Source organism: Hemibagrus wyckioides, linkage group LG11 (assembly GCF_019097595.1).
Source record: "Hemibagrus wyckioides isolate EC202008001 linkage group LG11, SWU_Hwy_1.0, whole genome shotgun sequence".
NCBI classification, from domain to species: Eukaryota; Metazoa; Chordata; class Actinopteri; order Siluriformes; family Bagridae; genus Hemibagrus; species Hemibagrus wyckioides.
Window position 1 is genome coordinate 33733352 of NC_080720.1, and position 27251 is coordinate 33760602.

The 27251-nt window shown below is 41.6% G+C and overlaps 1 protein-coding gene across 1 annotated transcript; it reads right to left on the reverse strand.

Moving 5' to 3' along the window:
- Positions 1 to 8212: 8212 nt before the first annotated feature.
- LOC131362103 (uncharacterized) lies at positions 8213 to 25860 on the reverse strand. The gene is made up of 7 exons (XM_058403870.1): positions 25752 to 25860; positions 24903 to 25018; positions 24684 to 24800; positions 13569 to 13673; positions 10841 to 12710; positions 10144 to 10194; positions 8213 to 9777 (listed from the first exon to the last, which is right to left on the reverse strand). Exons 2-7 carry the CDS (start codon positions 25011 to 25013, stop codon positions 9521 to 9523), a joined length of 2511 nt encoding a protein of 836 aa, XP_058259853.1. The 5' UTR covers positions 25014 to 25018; positions 25752 to 25860; the 3' UTR covers positions 8213 to 9520.
- Positions 25861 to 27251: the final 1391 nt, after the last annotated feature.

Sequence of the window (27251 nt, forward strand, 5' to 3'; positions counted from 1 at the left end):
GCCCTCTAGCGTTCATCAAGTGTAGGAGCAAAATATCTATAGCTAAATGCAGAGAGAGAGAGAAATAAGAAAAAAGGATACGGATAAACGAAATAAATAATATCATGATCATGCAAATCTGATCTTATTTTATTTATTTATTTATTTGTGTGTGTGTGCTTTAATAAAAAAATGCAAATGAATGCAAATATGCCCAAATTCTTTCTCTCTCCATCTTTCTCTCTCTCTCTCTCTCTCTCTCTCTCTCTCTCTCTCTCTCACACACACACACACACACACACACTATTTTTTTTTTATTTTTCCATCCAGTTTGTTTTCCTGTAAGATTTTATTCGGATGTTTCTGAACTCACTGCAAGCTTAGATTGCGTTTCTCAATCATGCAAAACAGCCGAGCGGCACACACACACACACACACACACACACGTAGGCAAAACAAGTTCCATCAGATTTAAGATCTAATTTCAAATCCCTGGACCACCAAGCTCCCCCTGCTAAAATTCCATCACTTTTTAAAAAAAAATTTCACATATTAGACACCACTCACTGGTGTTTGTGGGCGTGGCCTGTACGTCATCTTCTACAGAGAAACAGCAGTAGCTTTGGCATGTGTAGCTTCTAAAGTTTATAATCAAAGAAAAAAGCAGATGTATAATTCATGTGTTAGCAGCGTAGCTTCATACTAGCTTGGTTCTCAGATTCGATTCGATTCGATTAGATTAGCAAAGTAAGCTAACTGTACTTGCTAAATCCACTCTCCAGTTTCTGCTCCTTTATTAACGTTTAATCGGACAGGAGAAGATGGAAACGGAAACCAGGGTTAGGAGGGTTTCTTACACAGTAGATCTTTTTAACTAATTAAATTCATTAAGAAAATTAATCTAGAGTTACAGAGACGTCCTGAGGAGGGATAAAGATCAGAAGGAAGCAGCAGAGATCACTGTAGAGAGAGAGCCTAGCTAGTGCAGTTAGATCACTTTGCTAACCTGATCTGATCTAAACTGATCTGATCTAAACTGATCTGATCTAAACTGATCTGATCTAAACTGATCTGATCTAAACTGATCTGATCTAATCTAACCTGATCTGATCTAAACTGATCTGATCTAAACTGATCTGATCTAAACTGATCTGATCTAATCTAACCTGATCTGATCTAAACTGATCTGATCTAAACTGATCTGATCTAAACTGATCTGATCTAATCTAACCTGATCTGATCTAAACTGATCTGATCTAAACTGATCTGATCTAAACTGATCTGATCTAAACTGATCTGATCTAATCTAACCTGATCTGATCTAAACTGATCTGATCTAAACTGATCTGATCTAAACTGATCTGATCTAATCTAAACTGATCTGATCTAAACTGATCTGATCTAAACTGATCTGATCTAAACTGATCTGATCTAAACTGATCTGATCTAATCTAACCTGATCTGATCTAACCTGATCTGATCTAAACTGATCTGATCTAAACTGATCTGATCTAATCTAATCTATTCTGAGCATGAAGCAGAGCATGTGAGATATAAATTTTAATGTGTTTATCTTGTTAAGTTTAGGAGCAAAAAAGCTTTTCTCTCACACTGTCTCTCATCTCAACTGAAAAAAAACTAATCCCTGGACAGGCCACGCCCACAAGGTCAGTGATTATTCAGTGATCTATAACTATGCACCACAGCCAGCTTGATCACTAAAATCTATCAGAAGTGTACTCTAACAGCACACAGACTTCAAAAACGAAAGTTTCCCAGCTTTAAGGAGCACAAAAGCAGGACTCATGAACCCCATGGTGATGTTAATGGCCAGAGTGATGGCTAGCGCCAGGCTGAAGTCTTTCATGGAGAGCATGTCCTGCATGATGAAGGCGACGGTGATCGGAAAGTTCTGGACCAGAAACATCAGCAGGTTCACCACCACCACGTGAAAGGCTCGTGTTTTCACGCCGGCTCCGTCGTCCGTCCCCGTGTCCACGCTCCTCTCCCCCGGGCCCGGGTGTCTCAGCGTCTTCAGAATGGACACGCAGCTGAAGATCTTGATGCTCAGCATGATGATGGTGTACACCAGGATGACTTTGTAGGGCAGTAAGGGGAACGTGAACATGCAGACCACGCCAGACACCAGTCCGCTCGCCCACGTCACGCCGCAGATGACCGCTCGGTACCTGAGAGCTCTGAACTTCAAGAAGGTGAGGGGATGGACCACGGCCACATAGCGCTCCAGACACACGGCACACTGGAGCAGAGAGCGCACCACCATCCCCACGCCGATGACAAAACCGACCACTTTATAGAAACACAGCTCCGTCTTCATGTCACACGACACGTGAAACGGCGCCAGGAGCAGGAAGAAGATCTCCACAGCAGCCTGGTTGAGGGTGAAGACGTCACATGGATCCAGGCTCCGGCATCTGTTTATCAGCAGCACCATGACGCAGGAGTTCAGGGGAAGACCCAGGAGGTAATTCAGAACATGGATAGATATGACGAAGGAGAACTTGATGATGTGCTCCTCCTCTTCCTCTGTAGGGATGGAGGAGTTCAGCATGCTGGAGATGTTCATCCTTCTGTTCTCCACAAGAAACAGAGTAAACAGTGCAAGAGAGAGGAAAGAATGGAGAGGTTTAGGTTTATTCATGTTTATGGGCTGTTTCTGATGTAACACATTATCGTTTCTATAGCAACCACTATAGAACACAATCACGTCACTCTGAGGAACACAATCACACGTCACTCTGAGGAACACAAACACACGTCACTCTGAGGAACACAAACACACGTCACTCTGAGGAACACAGTCACACGTCACTCTGAGGAACACAGTCACACGTCACTCTGAGGAACACAATCACACGTCACTCTGAGGAACACAAACACACGTCACTCTGAGGAACACAAACACACGTCACTCTGAGGAACACAGTCACACGTCACTCTGAGGAACACAGTCACACGTCACTGAGGAACACAAACACACGTCACTCTGAGGAACACAGTCACACGTCACTCTGAGGAACACAAACACACGTCACTCTGAGGAACACAGTCACACGTCACTCTGAGGAACACAGTCACACGTCACTGAGGAACACAAACACACGTCACTCTGAGGAACACAGTCACACGTCACTCTGAGGAACACAGTCACACGTCACTCTGAGGAACACAGTCACACGTCACTGAGGAACACAAACACACGTCACTCTGAGGAACACAGTCACACGTCACTGAGGAACACAAACACACGTCACTCTGAGGAACACAGTCACACGTCACTCTGAGGAACACAGTCACACGTCACTCTGAGGAACACAATCAAACGTCACTCTGAGGAACACAAACACATGTCACTCTGAGGAACACAAACACACGTCACTCTGAGGAACACAAACACACGTCACTCTGAGGAACACAATCACACGTCACTCTGAGGAACACAATCAAACGTCACTCTGAGGAACACAAACACACGTCACTCTGAGGAACACAATCACACGTCACTCTGAGGAACACAAACACACGTCACTCTGAGGAACACAAACACACGTCACTCTGAGGAACACAATCACACGTCACTCTGAGGAACACAGTCACACGTCACTCTGAGGAACACAATCACACGTCACTCTGAGGAACACAGTCACACGTCACTCTGAGGAACACAATCACACGTCACTCTGAGGAACACAAACACACGTCACTCTGAGGAACACAATCACACGTCACTCTGAGGAACACAATCACACGTCACTCTGAGGAACACAATCACACGGATTTTATTATTATTACGTTTCCTACATATGACAGAATTAATTAACAGATTTATTCAGCTGATTAGAAATTAATTAAGATGTATTAATTAATGAATATGTAAATGAACACATGCTTAATAAAGAGTTTATTAATGATCAATAGAGTGTAAGGAGAGCCGTGCTGATGACATTTACAGAGTTTCAGGCTCTTAAACCTCAAATAATAAATTGTGTAAGAGAGACAGCACAGTGATCCTCATCACACCTTCACTATGTGTGTGTGTGTGTGAGAGAGAGAGAGAGAGAGAGAGAGAGAGAGAAAGAGAGAAGAAACCTCTGGATTTACCTGGAGAATTATTCTAATTAAACTCAAACTGCAAACCTTCACTGAGTACATCATATACAACTCAATCACAGAGGAGATAAACAAACAAACAAACAAACACATTCTACACAATTACATTCTTTCTTTATATCAGACCTGTAAGTAAATATAAATAAATGATGATTCAGAGAAACTTACGTATGATGCAGAGCACTTCTCAAAAAATCTCTTCTCTCTCTTTCTCAGTGTGTGTGTGTGTGTGTGCATGTGTGTGTGTTGTTTCTGTGTGTGTGTGTTTCTGCCTCGTCAATAATCTCCACAAAGACTTGTCATTCATGCAAATAACAAATACACACACACACGTCACTCGCATACATCACACACACACACACCCACACACACACGTTGCCATTTTATGTCAAAATACTTCTTTGAAAATACTTCTTTGTGTGTTTTTTTCTAAACAGATAGAGTTCCAGCTGCAGGAAGAATGAAACTAAAATAAAGTGTAATGTAAAGAGTTCTGTAGCTAAAGCAGTCAGTGACATCACCAACAACCTCCACAGGACATGGTGAAGGTCACACCAACCAACCGCTGGACAACGACACAAACTTCTCATCAGCAGGAAGGCTCAGAAGACCAGACTGGACTCCAGGCAGAAACACCGAGAAGATCCACAAAAGTTCTGGAGCTTTAAAGATGAAATGTGGAGGAAGAAAAGATCTGCTCATGATCCAAACAAGCTGCCATGGTTAAAATGACAACAAGTCTCCATTATATGTTTTGGATAGAAACAGCAGGCACGTCAGGTGAATGTAAATGTAGCTTGTAGTTATTTGGACTTTTCTGTACTTTTCGTTGGAAACAGATTTCCAGAACTTCACTATATGACCATCAGAGTTCGCTATACCTCCAGGGTTTCTCTCTCAGCATCAGTCACATGAATACATTTTCATGGAAATCTGAATGGAAATCTGCTGAGAGATGGAGGAGACCAGAGGCTTTAATCACGTGGCATCAGATCCATCACGAGAACTTTCCAGCTTTATGGAGCACAAAGAGCGCCTGCACCCAGCCCACTGCCAGGTTGATGGCCAGGCAGACGTCTGCACTCAGTTTAAACACGGCACTGGGCAGCGTGTGCAGCGTCGCAAACAGGACTGCGATGGGTGTGTTCTGGACCAGAAACGTCAGCAGGTTCATCAAGACCACGTGAAAGGCTCGTTTTTTGGCTCCGTCCTCCCCCCAGCGGTCAGCGTTCCTCTGCGCCGGACCCGAGCGTCTCAGCTTCTTCATGATGGACACGCAGCTGAAGACGTTGACGCTCAGAATCATGAAGTAGATAACTCCAAAGACCTGGTATGGGATGTCAGGGAACATGAACATGCAGATGATTCCACATGGCATTGCACCCACCCACACCATCGCACACGTCCCCATGCGATAGCGCAGAGGCCTGAACTTCAGGAAGGTGAGAGGATGGACCACGGCCACGTAGCGCTCCAGACACACGACGCACTGCAGCAGAGCTCGCACCGACATCCCCAAGCCCAGGAACAACCCCAGCGGCTTGTGGACCCACATCTCAGACCTGACGTTCAGCAGGATGTGAAAAGGAGCAAGGAGCATGAAGAAGATTTCAGCAGCGGCCTGGTTGAGGGTGAAGACGTCAGACAGATCCAGTCTCCTGTGTCTGTTTAACAGCAGCATGATGATGTAGGAGTGCAGAGAAAGACCCACGGTGTAATTCAACACATGCACACATACAACCAGGAGGAACCTGGGGCTGGTCTTCCACTGTTCCTCAGGAGGGACGGAGGAGTTCATGTTGGAGGAAATCATTGTTCTCAGGCTGGAGAAAGAAAAAATGTTCCTCAGAAACAAAACTGGAGACAAGAGAAAACAGATGAAACTGAGAAGAAGATATTCATCAAAATTCATCAAAACAAATCAACGAATGGAAAAATGACCCTGAAGATTTGATCCTGATCAAACTAACACACGTGGAACGGAAATAGTTTATTCCAGAGTCGAGTCACAAACGAAGTCTAAGAGACTCAAATACAACATGATTCTGATTCTTTTGATTGATTGATCATTCTCATCACCTGGAGAATACATGTGAAGCCTGCTGGTGGTAGCATCATCATAAATATTCTGTTAACTTCCATGTTCTGATATTCCTCCAGGACGAGATATTCTGCTTCGGCTCCACAGCGCCGTTCAGACGTGTTTATTTATTTATGATACGGATCATATTACTGAGATATTACTGATTACTGTATTCAAGGATATTAGAATTAAAATAAATTAATTCTAACACGTGTTTGGAGAATATACACATCAGAATTTATCCCAATAATAATAATAATAATAATAATAATAATAATAATAATATTGTTATTTCAGTCTTTTTAGAAGGTTGTGATTATATATACACACTTAAAAGGTTTTTTTTAAAAGAAAAAAGTCTTATTTAACTATCCATAAGATTTTACATCCTTTAAGTATTTTAATGTCTGTATTTATAACAGAATATATTATCATCTCACTGAGCGCACTCTGGGATATTATACTAAAGAAACGAGAAGAACAGATCCTTTTCATGAATCTTCATATTTTTATGTCTGATAATATAATGATATAATGAGACAATAAATAATAATAAATAATAAATGAACAGCTTTGATTAACATAAAAATTTCACTTTAAATAAAGAATAAAGAAGAGAGACGCTTACAGACGCTGCAGCCGAGATCTCTCCTTCCTAACAGCTTCCAGGTGTGTGTGTGTGTGTGTGTGTGTGTGTGTGTGTGTGTCACCACCTGTGTTGTTAATGTCTTGTCATTCATGCAAATTCACTATACTGATGTTTTATTAAAAAAACAGAACACATAACTAATCCCAGGTGATGATGAGACTTTCAGTCAACATGTTTATAAATATTAAAGTTTAAAATATCTTTATTAAAAAAAAAAAAAAAAAAATTTTAAATATACACCGATCAGCCATAACATTATGACCACCTGCCTAATATTGTGTCGGTCCCCCTTTTGCTGCCAAAACAGCCCTGACCTGTTGAGGCATGGACTCCACTAGATCCCTGAAGGTGTGCTGTGGGATCTGGCACCAAGATGTTAGCAGCAGATCCTTTAAGTCCTGTAAGTTGTGAGGTGGAGGCTCCATGGATCAGACTTGTTTGTCCAGAACATCCCACAGACGCTGGATTGGATTGAGATCTGGAGAATTTGGAGGCGGAGTCAACACCTCAAACTGGTTGTTGTGGTCATCAAACCATTCCTGAACCATTTCTGCTTTGTGACACGGCGCATTATCCTGCTGAAAGAGACCACAGCCATCAGGGAATACCGCTTCCATGAAAGGGTGTAGATGGTCTGTAACAATGCTTAGGTAGGTGGTACGTGTCAAAGTAACATCCACATGGATACAGGACCCAAGGTTTCCCAGCAGAACACTGACCAAAGCAGGACGCTGCCTCCGCCGGCTCGCCTTCTTCCCATAGTGCATCCTGGTGCCACGTGTTCCCCAGGTTGCTCCATGGTCCAGTTCTGATGCTCATGTGCCCATTGTTGGTGCTTTTGGCGTTGCTCAGGAGTCAGCATGGTCACCCTGACCGGTCTGGTGCTACCCCATACACAACAAACTGTCCTGCACTGTGTATTCTGACCCCTTTCTATCAGAACCAGCATTAACTTCTTCAGCAGTTTGATCAACAGTAGCTCGTCTGTTGGATCGGATCACACGGGCCAGCCTTCACTCCCCACGTGCATCAATGAGCCTTGACCACCCATGACCCTGTCACCGGTTCACCACTGTTCCTTCCTTAGACCACTTTTGATAGATACTGACCACTGTGTCTGCATCTGTGAAACCAGATAGTTCACAGCTCTGACACTGGAGACTCCTTCCATCAAGTCAAATAAACATTTTCTCCTTACAGTAAACTTTATCTAAATGTTTTTTTAAAAAATAATCTGTTTATCATCAGGCGCATGAGCCGTTGCCATAGAAATGATAATGTATTCGAACAGATGCAGTAAAATAAATATGTGCACTTTTCAACCAATCCGAATAGAGAACACACACACACACACGAGTCAAGACAGGATGGAGTGTGTTAGTTGTATTTATTATGAAATAGTGTAAAGTTTTGGTGTTACATAAAGAAACAGAAGTCATGCAGTACAACTGTGACCACAGTGTGTGTGTGTGTGTGTGTGTGTGTGTGCTAATACCATCATAACATGTGAAAAAGCTTCATTACATCTGAACATACAGCTACAGCTACAGCGAGTCTCACTGCTTTTATTACTGACACGAATCTGCCACGCAGGTGAACGTTTACACCTTCAGTATCACCACACTACACCATTACCTTCACACACAGACAGAATTAAACCGGAGAGTTGAGCTGGGAAAAATAACACGGGTTTATAAACTGAACCGTCCGTGGATCCGTAAGACATACTGCTGATGGGAATAAATAATCATCATCATCATCGTCGTCATCTGACAGAGTAAGTGCTACGGCGGAGATAAACACTGCAGCTTGATTGGCTGCTTCCACACTGTTACCATGACAACGTAAGTGCATATCGTAGCTATTATGTGCAAACTGCAGGCCCGAGTCTGCTCTCTAGATCAGATTTATCACATTTAAGACATTTTTTTTTTTTTTACACCAGATTTTAGGCTTTTTTCCTCACCAGCATCCTTGGCCTCATGTGTGACCTGATTGGTCAGGAAATAAAAAAAAGAAGAAAAAAGTAGAAGTGATGCTTAAGCCTGTAGGATAAGTAAGAGTGACTGTATTCGAGAATAAAGTGAGAGGAAATAGACTGGAGCTGATGGAGGAAGTCCGTGTCCAGACAAGCGAGAGATGAAAACGTGGCAATCTCAAACCTGGCCATGAGGCTGGAACGACGCAACAACCCCAACGACCGTCTGGAACGATTCCTCAGACTGATCCAATCACATGAGGATCCTCCGAGTGTTTAATCTTCTCCTGGTGTATCAGAGGTGATGAGTTGAGCGTGAACGTGTGGAAGGGAGCAGCAGAGATCGCTGGAGTCTCCACTCAGTGTATTAATCTGTTTAATTAGCTAGCATTAACGGAGAGACTCTAGTCAGGCCACACCCACAGGAAACAAAGCATCACGTGAGACATGTCGCCTGCTAGCGTGAACGTGGACTATAAACCTTCCTCACAGAATAACTCGTGCAGATCTGAGGTTAGTTATAAAGACTAGTGGGGTAGTTACAGCCGTGGTATTTTTTCAGGGTTTGTTTTACCCTGCTCCTGTAAGCCACGCCCCCTGTGGTAATGTGACATACACGTTTAAGCAGTGAGGTGGTTTTTAATGCTGCAGTTTGAAAGCATTGTGTTTATTTATTTATTTATTTGACGTTTAAAACTCCTCAGACTTTGTGGCTGGCTTCTCTCTTCTGTGCCATGATGCGGTTGTAGATGTAGAACTTGACGCTCTGCCAGTCTCTCTTTTTGAGCGTTAAAGGCTCGGCGCTGATGCAGTTCTCGCACGCTGCTTTGCCGGGGACTCGACAGGAAGTGATGTAATCCTTCATGTGCTTTTCCACCGCCTGGATCTCAGGCCCGCTCCACGTTTTCCTCTTTTTCTGAGCCACTTTTTTCCCCGGACACGTGCCTGGAATCACACCTGCGTTCAGGATAAACACGAAGAGAGAATACGACTGAGGAAGTAATTATAATATGCAAATGAAGCAATAATTAATATGAACAATATTCAAATTCTTAAATGATGATCACTTACAGGTGATTAAACACTCAGAATATTTTTTTAAGGTTTTTTTTTTAAAGTTTTTAATTTTATAGTCATATAAAAAAATAGTCGATTTATTTATATATTTATAGACGCTATAATATCACAGAGAATGTGAACAGAATATTCAGACTTTTAAAGAAATCTCTAAATCCTTTAATTAATGAGCTAACTATCAATATGTATGTACTTTCTATTCCAATTTTAATTGATCTAATTGATTTATAATGAAGAGTCACACACCTGAACACTCCCAGCTCTTCTTCACTTTGTCGCTGCTCAGATCAACCTTCTCTACAGAGGAAGAAAATAATAAGAATTTAATATGTGGACCTTTGCCATTTACACATCCAGTATTCAATCATTTATTTATTCATTTATTTTTAAACTTATATTCAACTTTTCTTTCCTTCATGTCATTTAGTGTGTAAACAGAAAAGTGAGTGAGTCAGAGAATCAGTCAGTCAATTAAAATCAATGAATCAGTCAATTAAAATCAAGCAGTCAGTGAATTAAATTCGATCAGTCAGTTGAATGAATAAATGAATACATCAGTAAGTGAATCAATGAGTAAGGATCTCTGAATCAATTAGTGTGTCATTAAATCATTGTGGGTGGGTGAATGAATTAGTGCATCAGTGAGCCATAGAACGAGTGAGTCAGGGAATCAGCAAATGAGTCAGTGAATCAGTGAGTGAGTGAGTGAGTGAATAAGTCAGTGGATCAGTGAGCGAGTGAATGAGACAGTGAATCAGTGGGTGAGTGAATGAGACAGTGAATCAGTGGGTGAGTGAATGAGTCACTGAATCAGTGAGTCAGTGAGTGAGTGAATGAGTCAGTGAATCAGTGAGTGAGTGAATGAGTCAATGAGTGAGTGACTGAGTCAGTGAATCAGTGAGTGAGTGAATGAGTCAGTGATTGAATCAATGAGTAAACGTACCATCAGGTTGAACGTCGATATCTGAAAAGTTCTTGCCCATGAACTCCATCATTCGTCCCTGCTCCATTGCCGTTAGCACCTTGTGCACTTTCGCTAGCTGTAGTGTCCTTTCATGCAGGGGATAAAACTCATCCTGGATGATTAGCTCGTGTCCTAGAAAGCTCGCTAGCTGGTTGATTTCTGGGTCTCCGAGATTCAGCACCGTGGACAACGTCGCCATCCGCTTCCGTAACTTCCAACATGTGAGCGCCTGAGGATCCTTCGCTCCGCAAATCAAGGCGAAGCTTCGAACGCAGTCGGAGCATCTGAAATGAGACGAGGCCGAGGGCCGGGCGAAGACGTAGGTGTTGTCCTTCATCACGCTGCAGGACTCTCGCTTCTCCACCAGCAGCTGCAGAGCGCGCAGCATTTTCAGGGTCAGCAGGATGGGGATGGGACGCGCTCCGTCTCGGCGGATGACGATTTTGTAAAAATGGCGGCAGAGCTGTTTCTCCACCTCGGTCAGAGCCCAGTCGATGTCTGTGGCAGGATCGGAGTTGTCTCGGGATAAAAAGGTGTCCAGCGTCATGCTCACCACTTCGGTTTCTCGACTCCGGTTGAACAGGATGATCTGCGTCAGCGCGACCTTGGCTAAATCCGACCAGTGTTTAGTGGACGACTCTGCGGATAACAGCGCTGTGAACTCGTCCTGCGCTTTGTCCAGGAAGGCGTGGAGCTTCTGAACGTCTTCTGTGAAAGCCAACAGCATCGGAGGTTTAAATTTCACCTCCTCGTCTTCGGAATTCCTCAGCACCGTCGCACACAGCAGATCGTTCCAGCGTTCCTCGTGGATTTTTTGGAAGTTCTGCAGTTTCCGTGCCAGTTTCACGTTTTTCGGCAACACCACTTTAGTCCGTATGAGGCGACTGAGCTGCGCCAGGCAAATGGCCAGCTTTTTAGCGAGTGAGGGGATTTTGTAGGTGTTTTTTTCGCTGTTGTATTCACAGGCATGCCGCACGGCTTCCACCGCCTGCATGCAGTTATACGGGTCTATGAAATCCTCCAGTTTCCTGAGAGACGTCACTTTGCGGCCGCTGAGCAGCAGCTTCCCTAATTCCCGTAACTTCTGCCGGATGAAGCACTGACTGTTGGGAGACTCTCCGCTCTTCCGGAGCCAGTGTTCCGCCATCTGGATGACACAGCTGTCGCTCTTTACGGCTTCTGTGATTTCATCCGAGACCATGACACTTAGAATCTTCCAGAGCTCCGGGCTGATGTTCCGCGGCACCGGCTGCGTGGCCGCGCACAGAGACAGTGTACGGTTCTTCCCGGGTTTGGGAACGTAATCTTTAGGACTCAGTTTGCAGACCTTCATGTGCCTCCACAGGACTTTTTTGGTGAATAAGCCCTGACAGTGAGGGCAGTGCATAAAGTCGCTCGCTTTCATTTCCCCTCGCGGACGTTTGTACGGGATCAGGTCGCCTTTCCCGGATTTCAGCACGGCTATATTGTGGATGTAATTCCCTCTGAGACGGAGCTCGTCCAGATAAATCCTCCTCTGTTTGGAGCCTTTTGGAAAACTGCAGGCTTTTGAGACTTCCTCTTCCTTCGAGTGAACGTCCTCCAGATGTCTGGCGATTTTACTGAAAGGTTTCGAGCAAAACAGACAGTAGTGTTTTTTATTATACACTCTCCTCCCGTCCTCCGTTTTCTCGGTCTTGTTTACAGCCACGCCGTCGAACTTGGACCTCCGGTAAGTGCTGACACTCGGTCGAGGACACTCGCTGATGTCCGAGCTGCTCTCCTCGCTCTCGTCTCCGGGTTTCGAGGGAAGATCCTCTCCGCTGTCTGACGCAGAGTCGTTCGACTCGTCAGTAAACAACTCATCCAGCTGAAAAATTAAAAATATGAAAAATGAAATGAAAAAAATAATCACCTGCACACTAACTGCCTCTGGATATAATCAGACTCTAACATAATCCGACTCTAATATAATCCGACTCTACTGTTCATTATTAATGACTTCATCAGCAACTAATCCTGTTAAGAATGTGGGGCAAAAATGGTGAATATTATTTGCTGGATTTTATTCTGGCTTTATTGTACACCACCTGCCTTGTCAGCACAAAACTATCAACCAATCAGAGCACAGGAGGCGGGACTAATCTTAGCTGAAACAGTCCATCATGATGTCACAGCAACAAAAAGCTCTTCTTTTCTTTCTTTTTTTTTTAAATTCTGTAAACTAAACACATCAGATGTTAACATTTATTTAAATAAACTGTTCCTCTGAAGGATTCCCTGACCTGGGAATGACAGGAATCAAGAGTCGGCTTTTAACATCACCTCAGACACATGTCCACATATTATTGACCCAGTAGGTGGCGATATTACATAATAAACTCCATTTTCTGAGTCACATAGTGCACCTGAGTTCCTCTAATCATTATTAATATATATCTCAATAAACACATTACAAACTCTGAACTGTTTAGAACCAAAAGCACTGAGTCGAAAGAGTTGACTCTTATCAGTGAGTTGAGTCAAATGAACTGATTCACTGAAAAGAATCAGTGAATCAGAGTTAACAAATCTACTAATAAAACCATCCTCCATCATTAACCAGAGGAGATGAGATTTAACTAGACACCATGGAGGTCACCATGAGGATGGGTGTATATTCAAGGTGAACACCACCACCACGTGTCCTAGGTGAAGAGTGCAACCATTAGATAAAACAGAGACGTACAATGCTCTTAGTCTTCCTCAGTCTGGAGGCACAGACGTCTTCATCACTGTCTTCTGAGGAGTAAATGTTCAATCTGGAGTAGGAAGAGTGAGCGGTCCTCAAATCCTGTAAACATAATCATCACCATCAGATATAAACATCACCATCGGACATCATCACCATCAGACATCATCATCACCATCAGACATAAACATCATCATCGGACATCATCATCACCATCGGACATAAACATCATCATCAGACATCATCATCACCATCAGATATAAACATAACCATCAGACATAAACATCACCATCAGACATAATCATCACCATCAGACAAACATCACAATCGGACATAAACATCACCATCAGACATAAACATCACCATCGGACATAAACATCACCATCGGACATCATCATCACAATCGGACATAAACATCACCATCAGACATAAACATCACCATCGGACATAAACATCACCATCGGACATCATCATCACCATCGGACATAAACATCATCATCAGACATCATCATCACCATCAGACATCATCACCATCAGACATCATCACCATCAGACATAAACATCACCATCGGACATCATCATCACCATCGGACATAAACATCATCATCAGACATCATCATCACCATCAGACAAACATCACCATCGGACATAAACATTACCATCAGATATCATCATCACCATCAGACATAAACATCATCATCAGACATCATCATCACCATCGGACATCATCATCACCATCGGACATAAACATCATCATCAGACATAAACATCACCATCAGACATAAACATCATCATCGGACATAAACATCACCATCAGACATCATCATCACCATCAGACATCATCACCATCAGACAAACATCACCATCAGACATCATCATCACCATCAGACATCATCATCACCATCAGACATCATCATCACCATCAGACATCATCATTAGACATCATCATCACCATCAGACATAAACATCACCATCAGACATCATCATTAGACATCATCATCACCATCAGACATAAACATCATCACCATCAGACATCATCATTAGACATCATCATCACCATCAGACATCATTAGACATCATCATCACCATCAGACATAAACATCACCATCAGACATCATCATTAGACATCATCATCACCATCAGACATCATCATTAGACATCATCATCACCATCAGACATAAACATCATCATCAGACATCATCATCACCATCAGACATAAACATCATCATCAGACATCATCATCACCATCAGACATAAACATCATCATCAATCATCATCACCATCAGACATAAACATCACCATCAGACATAAACATCATCAGACATCATCATCACCATCAGACATCATCATCACCATCAGACATAAACATCATCATCAGACATAAACATCATCATCAGACATCATCATCACCATCAGACATCATCATCACCATCAGACATAAACATCACCATCAGACATCACCATCAGACATAAACATCATCATCAGACATCATCATCACCAGACATCACCATCAGACAAACATCATCATCAGACATCATCATCACCATCAGACATCATCATCACCATCAGACATAAACATCATCATCAGACATCATCATCACCAGACATCACCATCAGACAAACATCATCATCAGACATCATCATCACCATCAGACATCATCACCATCAGACATCAACATCAGACATAAACATCACCATCAGACATCATCACCATCAGACATCAACATCAGACATAAACATCATCATCAGACATCATCATCACCATCAGACATCATCACCATCAGATATAAACATCATCATCAGACAAACATCATCATCAGACATCATCATCACCATCAGACATCATCATCACCATCAGACATCATCATCACCATCGGACATAAACATCACCATCGGACATCATCACCATCAGACATAAACATCATCATCAGACATCATCATCACCATCAGACATAAACATCATCATCAGACATCATCATCACCATCAGACATCATCATCATCATCAGACATAAACATCACCATCAGACAAACATCATCATCAGACATCACCATCAGACATCATCATCACCATCAGACATCAACATCAGACATAAACATCATCATCAGACATCATCATCACCATCAGACATAAACATCACCATCGGACATAAACATCACCATCAGACATCATCATCACCATCAGACAAACATCACCATCAGACATCATCATCACCATCGGACATAAACATCACCATCGGACATCATCATCACCATCAGACATAAATATCATCATCAGACATCATCATCACCATCGGACATAAACATCACCATCGGACATCATCATCACCATCAGACAAACATCACCATCAGACATCATCATCACCATCAGACATGAACATAACCATCAGACATCATCATCACCATCGGACATCATCATCACCATCGGACATCATCATCACCATCGGACATCATCATCACCATCAGACATCATCATCACCGTCAGACATCATCATCACCATCAGACATGAACATAACCATCAGACATCATCATCACCATCAGACATAAACATCACCATCAGACATCATCATCACCATCAGACATAAACATCATCATCAGACATAAACATCATCATCAGACATCATCATCACCATCAGACATCATCATCACCATCAGACATAAACATCATCATCAGACATCACCATCAGACATCACCATCAGACATAAACATCATCATCAGACATCATCATCACCAGACATCACCATCAGACAAACATCATCATCAGACATCATCATCACCATCAGACATCATCATCACCATCAGACATCAACATCAGACATAAACATCATCATCAGACATCATCATCACCAGACATCACCATCAGACAAACATCATCATCAGACATCATCATCACCATCAGACATCATCACCATCAGACATCAACATCAGACATAAACATCACCATCAGACATCAACATCAGACATAAACATCATCATCAGACATCATCATCACCATCAGACATAAACATCACCATCGGACATAAACATCACCATCAGACAAACATCACCATCAGACATCATCATCACCATCAGACATCATCATCACCATCAGACATCATCATCACCATCAGACATAAACATCACCATCGGACATCAACATCACCATCGGACATCATCATCACCATCAGACATCATCATCACCATCAGACATAAACATCACCATCGGACATCAACATCACCATCGGACATCATCACCACCATCGGACATAAACATCACCATCGGACATCAACATCACCATCGGACATAAACATCACCATCAGACATCATCATCACCATCAGACATAAACATCATCATCAGACATCATCATCACCATCGGACATAAACATCACCATCGGACATCATCATCACCATCGGACATAAACATCATCATCGGACATCATCATCACCATCGGACATAAACATCACCATCGGACATCATCATCACCATCGGACATAAACATCACCATCGGACATCATCATCACCATCGGACATAAACATCATCATCAGACATCATCATCACCATCAGACATAAACATCACCATCAGACATCATCATCACCATCAGACATAAACATCATCAGACATCATCATCACCATCAGACATCATCATCACCATCAGACATAAACATCATCATCAGACATAAACATCATCATCAGACATAAACATCATCATCAGACATCATCATCACCATCAGACATCATCATCACCATCAGACAAACATCACCATCAGACATCACCATCAGACAGACATCATCATCACCATCAGACATCATCATCACCATCAGACATCAACATCAGACATAAACATCATCATCAGACATCATCATCACCAGACATCACCATCAGACAAACATCATCATCAGACATCATCATCACCATCAGACATCATCATCACCATCAGACATCAACATCAGACATAAACATCACCATCAGACATCATCACCATCAGACATCAACATCAGACATAAACATCATCATCAGACATCATCATCACCATCAGACATAAACATCACCATCGGACATAAACATCACCATCAGACAAACATCACCATCAGACATCATCATCACCATCAGACATCATCATCACCATCAGACAAACATCATCATCAGACATCATCATCACCATCAGACATCACCATCAGACATCACCATCAGACATCATCACCATCAGACAAACATCACCATCAGACATCATCACCATCAGACATAAACATCATCATCAGACATCATCATCACCATCAGACATAAACATCACCATCGGACATCATCATCACCATCGGACATAAACATCACCATCGGACATAAACATCACCATCAGATATCATCATCACCATCAGACATCATCATCACCATCAGACATAAACATCATCATCAGACATCATCACCATCAGACATCACCATCAGACATAAACATCATCATCAGACATCATCATCACCATCAGACATCATCACCATCAGACAAACATCATCATCAGACAAACATCATCATCAGACATCATCATCACCATCAGACATAAACATCACCATCAGACATCATCATCACCATCAGACATCAACATCAGACATAAAAATCACCATCAGACATCATCATCACCATCAGACATAAACATCACCATCAGACATAAACATCACCATCAGACATCATCACCATCAGACATAAACATCACCATCAGACATAAACATCACCATCAGACATCATCACCATCAGACATCATCATCACCATCAGACATCATCACCATCAGACATAAACATCATCATCAGACATCATCACCATCAGACATAAACATCACCATCAGACATAAACATCACCATCAGACATCAACATCAGACATAAAAATCACCATCAGACATCATCATCACCATCAGACAAACATCACCATCAGACATAAACATCACCATCAGACATCATCACCATCAGACATAAACATCACCATCAGACATAAACATCACCATCAGACATCATCACCATCAGACATAAACATCATCATCAGACATCATCATCACCATCAGACATCACCATCAGACAAACATCATCATCAGACATCATCATCATCAGACATCACCATCAGACATCACCATCAGACAAACATCATCATCACCATCAGACATCATCATCACCATCAGACAAACATCATCATCAGACATCATCATCACCATCAGACATCACCATCAGACATAAACATCACCATCAGACAAACATCATCATCAGACATCATCATCACCATCAGACATCATCATCACCATCAGACAAACATCATCATCAGACATCATCACCATCAGACATCACCATCAGACAAACATCACCATCAGACATCACCATCAGACATCATCATCACCATCAGACATCATCACCATCAGACATCATCACCATCAGACATCATCACCATCAGACATAAACATCACCATCAGACATAAACATCACCATCAGACATAAACATCATCATCAGACATCATCATCACCATCAGACATCATCACCACCATCAGATATAAACATCATCATCAGACATAAACATCATCATCAGACATCATCATCACCATCAGACATCACCATCAGACATCACCATCAGACATCATCACCATCAGACATCATCATCACCATCAGACATAAACATCATCATCAGACATCATCATCACCATCAGACATCATCACCACCATCAGATATAAACATCATCATCAGACATAAACATCATCATCAGACATCATCATCACCATCAGACATCATCATCACCATCAGACATCATCATTAGACATCATCATCACCATCAGACATCATCATTAGACATCATCATCACCATCAGACATAAACATCATCATCACCATCAGACATCATCATTAGACATCATCATCACCATCAGACATAAACATCATCATCAGACATCATCATCACCATCAGACATCATCACCACCATCAGATATAAACATCATCAGACATAAACATCATCATCAGACATCATCACCATCAGACATCATCATCACCATCAGACATCATCATTAGACATCATCATCACCATCAGACATCATCATTAGACATCATCATCACCATCAGACATAAACATCACCATCAGACATCATCATTAGACATCATCATCACCATCAGACATAAACATCATCAGACATCATCATCACCATCAGACATAAACATCATCATTAGACATCATCATCACCATCAGACATAAACATCATCATCAGACATCATCATCACCATCAGACATAAACATCACCATCAGACATCATCATCAGACATCATCATCACCATCAGACATCATCACCATCAGACATAAACATCACCATCAGACATAAACATCACCATCAGACATCATCATCACCATCAGACATAAACATCACCATCAGACATCATCATCAGACATCATCATCACCATCAGACATCATCATCACCATCAGACATAAACATCACCATCGGACATAAACATCACCATCGGACATAAACATCACCATCGGACATAAACATCACCATCGGACATAAACATCACCATCAGACATAAACATCACCATCGGACATAAACATCACCATCGGACATCATCATCACCATCAGACATAAACATCACCATCAGACATAAACATCACCATCGGACATCATCATCACCATCAGACATAAACATCACCATCAGACATAAACATCACCATCGGACATCATCATCACCATCAGACATAAACATCACCATCAGACATAAACATCACCATCGGACATCATCATCACCATCAGACATCATCACCATCAGACATAAACATCACCATCAGACATAAACATCACCATCAGACATAAACATCATCATCAGACATCATCATCACCATCAGACATCATCACCACCATCAGATATAAACATCATCATCAGACATCATCATCACCATCAGACATAAACATCACCATCAGACAAACATCACCATCAGACAAACATCACCATCAGACATAAACATCACCATCAGACATAAACATCACCATCAGACATAAACATCACCATCAGACATAAACATCACCATCAGACATAAACATCACCATCAGACATAAACATCACCATCAGACATAAACATCACCATCGGACATCATCATCACCATCAGACATAAACATCACCATCAGACATAAACATCACCATCAGACATAAACATCACCATCGGACATCATCATCACCATCGGACATAAACATCACCATCGGACATAAACATCACCATCAGACATAAACATCACCATCAGACATCATCATCACCATCAGACATAAACATCACCATCAGACAAACATCACCATCAGACATCATCATCACCATCAGACATAAACATCACCATCAGACATCATCATCAGACATCATCATCACCATCAGACATAAACATCACCATCAGACATAAACATCACCATCAGACATAAACATCACCATCAGACATAAACATCACCATCGGACATAAACATCACCATCAGACATCATCATCACCATCAGACATAAACATCACCATCGGACATAAACATCACCATCAGACATAAACATCATCATCAGACATCATCATCACCATCAGACATAAACATCACCATCGGACATAAACATCACCATCAGACATCATCATCACCATCAGACATAAACATCATCATCAGACATCATCATCACCATCAGACATAAACATCACCATCGGACATAAACATCACCATCAGACATCATCATCACCATCAGACAAACATCATCATCAGACATCATCATCACCATCAGACATCACCATCAGACATCATCACCATCAGACATCATCACCATCAGACAAACATCACCATCAGACATCATCATCACCATCAGACATCATCATCACCATCAGACATAAACATCATCATCAGACATCATCATCACCATCAGACATAAACATCACCATCGGACATAAACATCATCAGATATCATCATCACCATCAGACATCATCATCACCATCAGACATAAACATCACCATCAGACATAAACATCACCATCAGACATAAACATCACCATCGGACATAAACATCACCATCGGACATAAACATCACCATCGGACATAAACATCACCATCAGACATAAACATCACCATCGGACATCATCATCACCATCGGACATAAACATCACCATCGGACATAAACATCACCATCAGGCATAAACATCACCATCAGACATCATCATCACCATCAGACATAAACATCACCATCAGACAAACATCACCATCAGACATCATCATCACCATCAGACATAAACATCACCATCAGACATCATCATCAGACATCATCATCACCATCAGACATAAACATCACCATCAGACATAAACATCACCATCAGACATAAACATCACCATCAGACATAAACATCACCATCAGACATAAACATCACCATCAGACATAAACATCACCATCAGACATCATCATCACCATCAGACATAAACATCACCATCAGACATAAACATCACCATCAGACATAAACATCATCATCAGACATCATCATCACCATCAGACATAAACATCACCATCGGACATAAACATCACCATCAGACATCATCATCACCATCAGACATAAACATCATCATCAGACATCATCATCACCATCAGACATAAACATCACCATCGGACATAAACATCACCATCAGACATCATCATCACCATCAGACAAACATCATCATCAGACATCATCATCACCATCAGACATCACCATCAGACATCATCACCATCAGACATCATCACCATCAGACAAACATCACCATCAGACATCATCATCACCATCAGACATCATCATCACCATCAGACATAAACATCATCATCAGACATCATCATCACCATCAGACATAAACATCACCATCGGACATAAACATCATCAGATATCATCATCACCATCAGACAAACATCATCATCAGACATCACCATCAGACATCACCATCAGACATAAACATCATCATCAGACATCATCATCACCATCAGACATCATCATCACCATCAGATATAAACATCGTCATCACCATCAGACATCATCATCACCATCAGACATCATCACCATCAGACATCACCATCAGACATCATCATCACCATCAGACATCATCATCACCATCAGACATCATCATCACCATCAGACATCATCACCATCAGACATCATCATCACCATCAGACATCATCACCATCAGACATAAACATCACCATCAGACATCATCATCACCATCAGACATCATCACCCTCAGACAAACATCATCATCAGACATAAACATCACCATCAGACATCATCATCACCATCAGACATCAACATCAGACATAAAAATCACCATCAGACATCATCATCACCATCAGACATCACCATCAGACAAACATCATCATCAGACATCATCATCACCATCAGACATCACCATCAGACAAACATCATCAGACATCATCATCACCATCAGACATCACCATCAGACAAACATCATCATCAGACATCATCATCACCATCAGAAATAAACATCATCAGACATCATCATCACCATCAGAAATAAACATCATCAGACATCATCATCACCATCAGACATAAACATCATCATTAGACATCATCATCACCATCAGACATAAACATCATCATCAGACATCATCATCACCATCAGACATAAACATCACCATCAGACATCATCATCACCATCAGACATAAACATCACCATCAGACATCATCATCAGACATCATCATCACCATCAGACATCATCATCACCATCAGACATCATCATCACCATCAGACATAAACATCACCATCAGACATAAACATCACCATCAGACATCATCATCACCATCAGACATAAACATCATCATCAGACATCATCATCACCATCAGACAAACATCACCATCAGACAAACATCATCATCAGACATCATCATCACCATCAGAAATAAACATCATCAGACATCATCATCACCATCAGACAAACATCATCATCAGACATCATCATCACCATCAGACAAACATCATCATCAGACATCATCATCACCATCAGAAATAAACATCATCAGACATCATCATCACCATCAGACATAAACATCATCATTAGACATCATCATCACCATCAGACAAACATCATCATCAGACATCATCATCACCATCAGAAATAAACATCATCAGACATCATCATCACCATCAGACATAAACATCATCATTAGACATCATCATCACCATCAGACATAAACATCATCATCAGACATCATCATCACCATCAGACAAACATCACCATCAGACATCATCATCACCATCAGACATCATCATCACCATCAGACAAACATCACCATCAGACATCATCATCACCATCAGACATAAACATCACCATCAGACATCATCATCAGACATCATCATCACCATCAGACATCATCATCACCATCAGACATAAACATCACCATCAGACATAAACATCACCATCAGACATCGTCACCATCAGACATAAACATCATCAGACATCATCATCACCATCAGACAAACATCATCATCAGACATCATTATCACCATCAGACATCATCATCACCATCAGACATAAACATCACCATCAGACATCATCACCATCAGACATCATCATCACCATCAGACATAAACATCACCATCAGACATCATCACCATCAGACATCATCATCAGACATCATCATCACCATCAGACATCATCATCACCATCAGACAAACATCACCATCAGACATCATCATCACCATCAGACATAAACATCATCATCAGACATCATCATCACCATCAGACATCATCATCACCATCAGACATAAACATCACCATCAGACATAAACATCACCATCAGACATCACCATCAGACATCGTCACCATCAGACATAAACATCACCATCAGACATCATCATCACCATCAGACATAAACATCATCAGACATCATCATCACCATCAGACATAAACATCATCATCAGACATCACCATCAGACATCGTCACCATCAGACATCATCATCACCATCAGACAGGTCTGCAGTGTTACAGTTTTATTCCTGTCTTTAAAGTTGAGTTTATTTCAGAATTTTATTACACTTTAGCTGAAACTCCTTCCTTCACATAAGCAGCACACAGAGTAATAATTACAAATAATTAATAACAACAAAAAATCAGAGATGTTTCTTCACCTGTTGGTTGTTTGTTTCTGAACTGGAAAACTCCTGGTTGTCCACTACAGGTTTTGATGGACAGGACAGGAACCCGTCCGAGTCGGAGGCCTCTGTGTGAGAGCTGCTCTCGGAAACCTGCGAAAGCATAAGACCCCGATACACCGGATCACTTTCACTCCCTGCACTCATCTGTTAGGAAGAAATGAGAGCGTTGGAGGTGTGTGTCTGTGTTGTTACCTGCTGAGTGACACACTTGGCTGTAGATGTGGATGTAGATGTGGTGGATGTGCTGTAGTCTAGTGGAGGTTTCCACTGAGTGCTGATCTCTGCAGCTCTGTGGAACTCCATATTATCTGTAACACAACATTTACAACACGTTAATAACACACTCCGTATTAACATCCACACACCTCTCGAGTATCCACACTGAATCACACGTCTGTGCAAAGCGTCTGATTCACCAACTGAACCCGGCCAGGTGGACACTGACCTGGGCAGAAAATTTTGGCAATGAAAAAAGAAATTAATTGTAATAACTGTATAATAATTGTTTTGTTCTGGGTGTGGTGCTCAGTGTTCCTGGAGAGGTTCCTGCTCAGGACACCAGGACTTACTGACCTGTCCCTGCGAACACTACATCACTGTCACTTATTGACTTTGCTGAAGGTCTCAGCGTGGTTGCGCATGCGTACTGGACAATATCAGCTGTTACACGGCGCCCCTAGCGGTTATTTACATAACTACAGACACATCCGTAACAAGCCCTCATAATCATCGGCACTAGTCCATAAGAACCATATCTCACTTTGTTTGTTTGTTTGTTTGTTTATAAACCCAAATGTAAACATATTTTGCGCACATGTAATATTGACACGTCGCTGTTTTAATGATCCAGAAACTCTTATTGTAAATGTAAATGGAGCAAAATCGCACACTGATACAACAAATGGAACAAAAACAGTAGAACAAAAAGACAACAAAACCTACAGACACGGCGGAGAGTAAATAACAACAAAAACAAGAGGAATTTCCAGCAGAATGGTTTACACTGACAGAACAGGAGGAACATTAAACACTGCTGTTTACCTTCTTCGTCCTTCTCCCTCCGTGGTTCCCATAAGAGCTGCAGAGAGAGAGAAACACACACACACACACACACACACACACACACACACCTCCTTACTTCCGGCGAAAAGCTTCAACTTCCTGTCACTTTTTCAAAATAAAAGTTCACTATATAAACTTTGTCCTCGAAGGAAACGGCACGGTTTCTCATGTATTTTGAGACAAAAATACCTCTCAGGATTGTGTTAGTGTGTGTGTGTGTGTGTTAGTGTGTGTGTGTGTGTTAGTGTGTGTGTGTTAGTGTGTGTGTGTGTGTGTGTGTTAGTGTGTGTGTGTGTGTGTTAGTGTGTGTGTGTGTGTTAGTGTGTGTGTGTTAGTGTGTGTGTGTGTGTGTGTGTTAGTGTGTGTGTGTGTGTTAGTGTGTGTGTGTTAGTGTGTGTGTGTGTGTGTGTGTTAGTGTGTGTGTGTGTGTGTTAGTGTGTGTGTGTTAGTGTGTGTGTGTTAGTGTGTGTGTGTGTGTGTGTGTTAGTGTGTGTGTGTTAGTGTGTGTGTGTTAGTGTGTGTGTGTGTGTTAGTGTGTGTGTGTGTGTGTGTGTGTGTGTTAGTGTGTGTGTGTTAGTATGTGTGTGTGTGCGTGTTAGTGTGTGTGTGTTAGTGTGTGTGTGTGTGTGTGTGCGTGTTAGTGTGTGTGTGTTAGTGTGTGTGTGTGTGCGTGTTAGTGTGTGTGTGTGGTGTTTATCCGATTTTAATAGCGAGAGATTTGATCTGTTTATTGTGTTATTTTATGGTGTTTATTGTGGTTTTGTGACTGAGGTTGTGTAGTGTGTAAAACTGTGGCTGCTGCTGACACACACATCCACTCATTTTACCACCTTAAACAAATCACACACACACACACACACACACAATTACGCAAATAAAATGACTCCAATCACAAGCAGTTATTGAATAAATTACTTTAATAAATACAGTTTAATATAATTCTATAATAAAAGTCACGCTAATGTGTCTGACAGAGAGAGAGAGAGAGAGAGAGATGAACAGAAAAACAGGCAGATAGACAGATATATTGGGAGACAGATGAATATTTGACAGACTAAGAGATAAATACATAGAGATGGGTTTACTGATTTTCATTAAATTCTCATTAGAGGTGTTTTTACTTGGTGAGTGTTAAATACCACCAGAACCCAACAGAGGCGTGTTCATGGGGAGATGATCACCTTCAGAATAAGATCAGAACCATTAGAAATTTATTGTATTCTATTCTATTCCACTAAACTGCCATTACAGGTCAGGAGAAACACATGAAACTGTCTGAGGAACCATTCTGAAGTTCCACTAAACTACTGTTACAGACCATCAGAAACACACATCCCCATTAGGAAGCGTTTGACCCGAGACACTACGTCTCCTTCATCCATGGCAATTTTCCGTATTTATGAAGAACATAAATGGGATGGACGAAGCCTCCGGCGATGTTGATGGACATGCTGATGGCCACGCCCAGGTGAAAGCTCT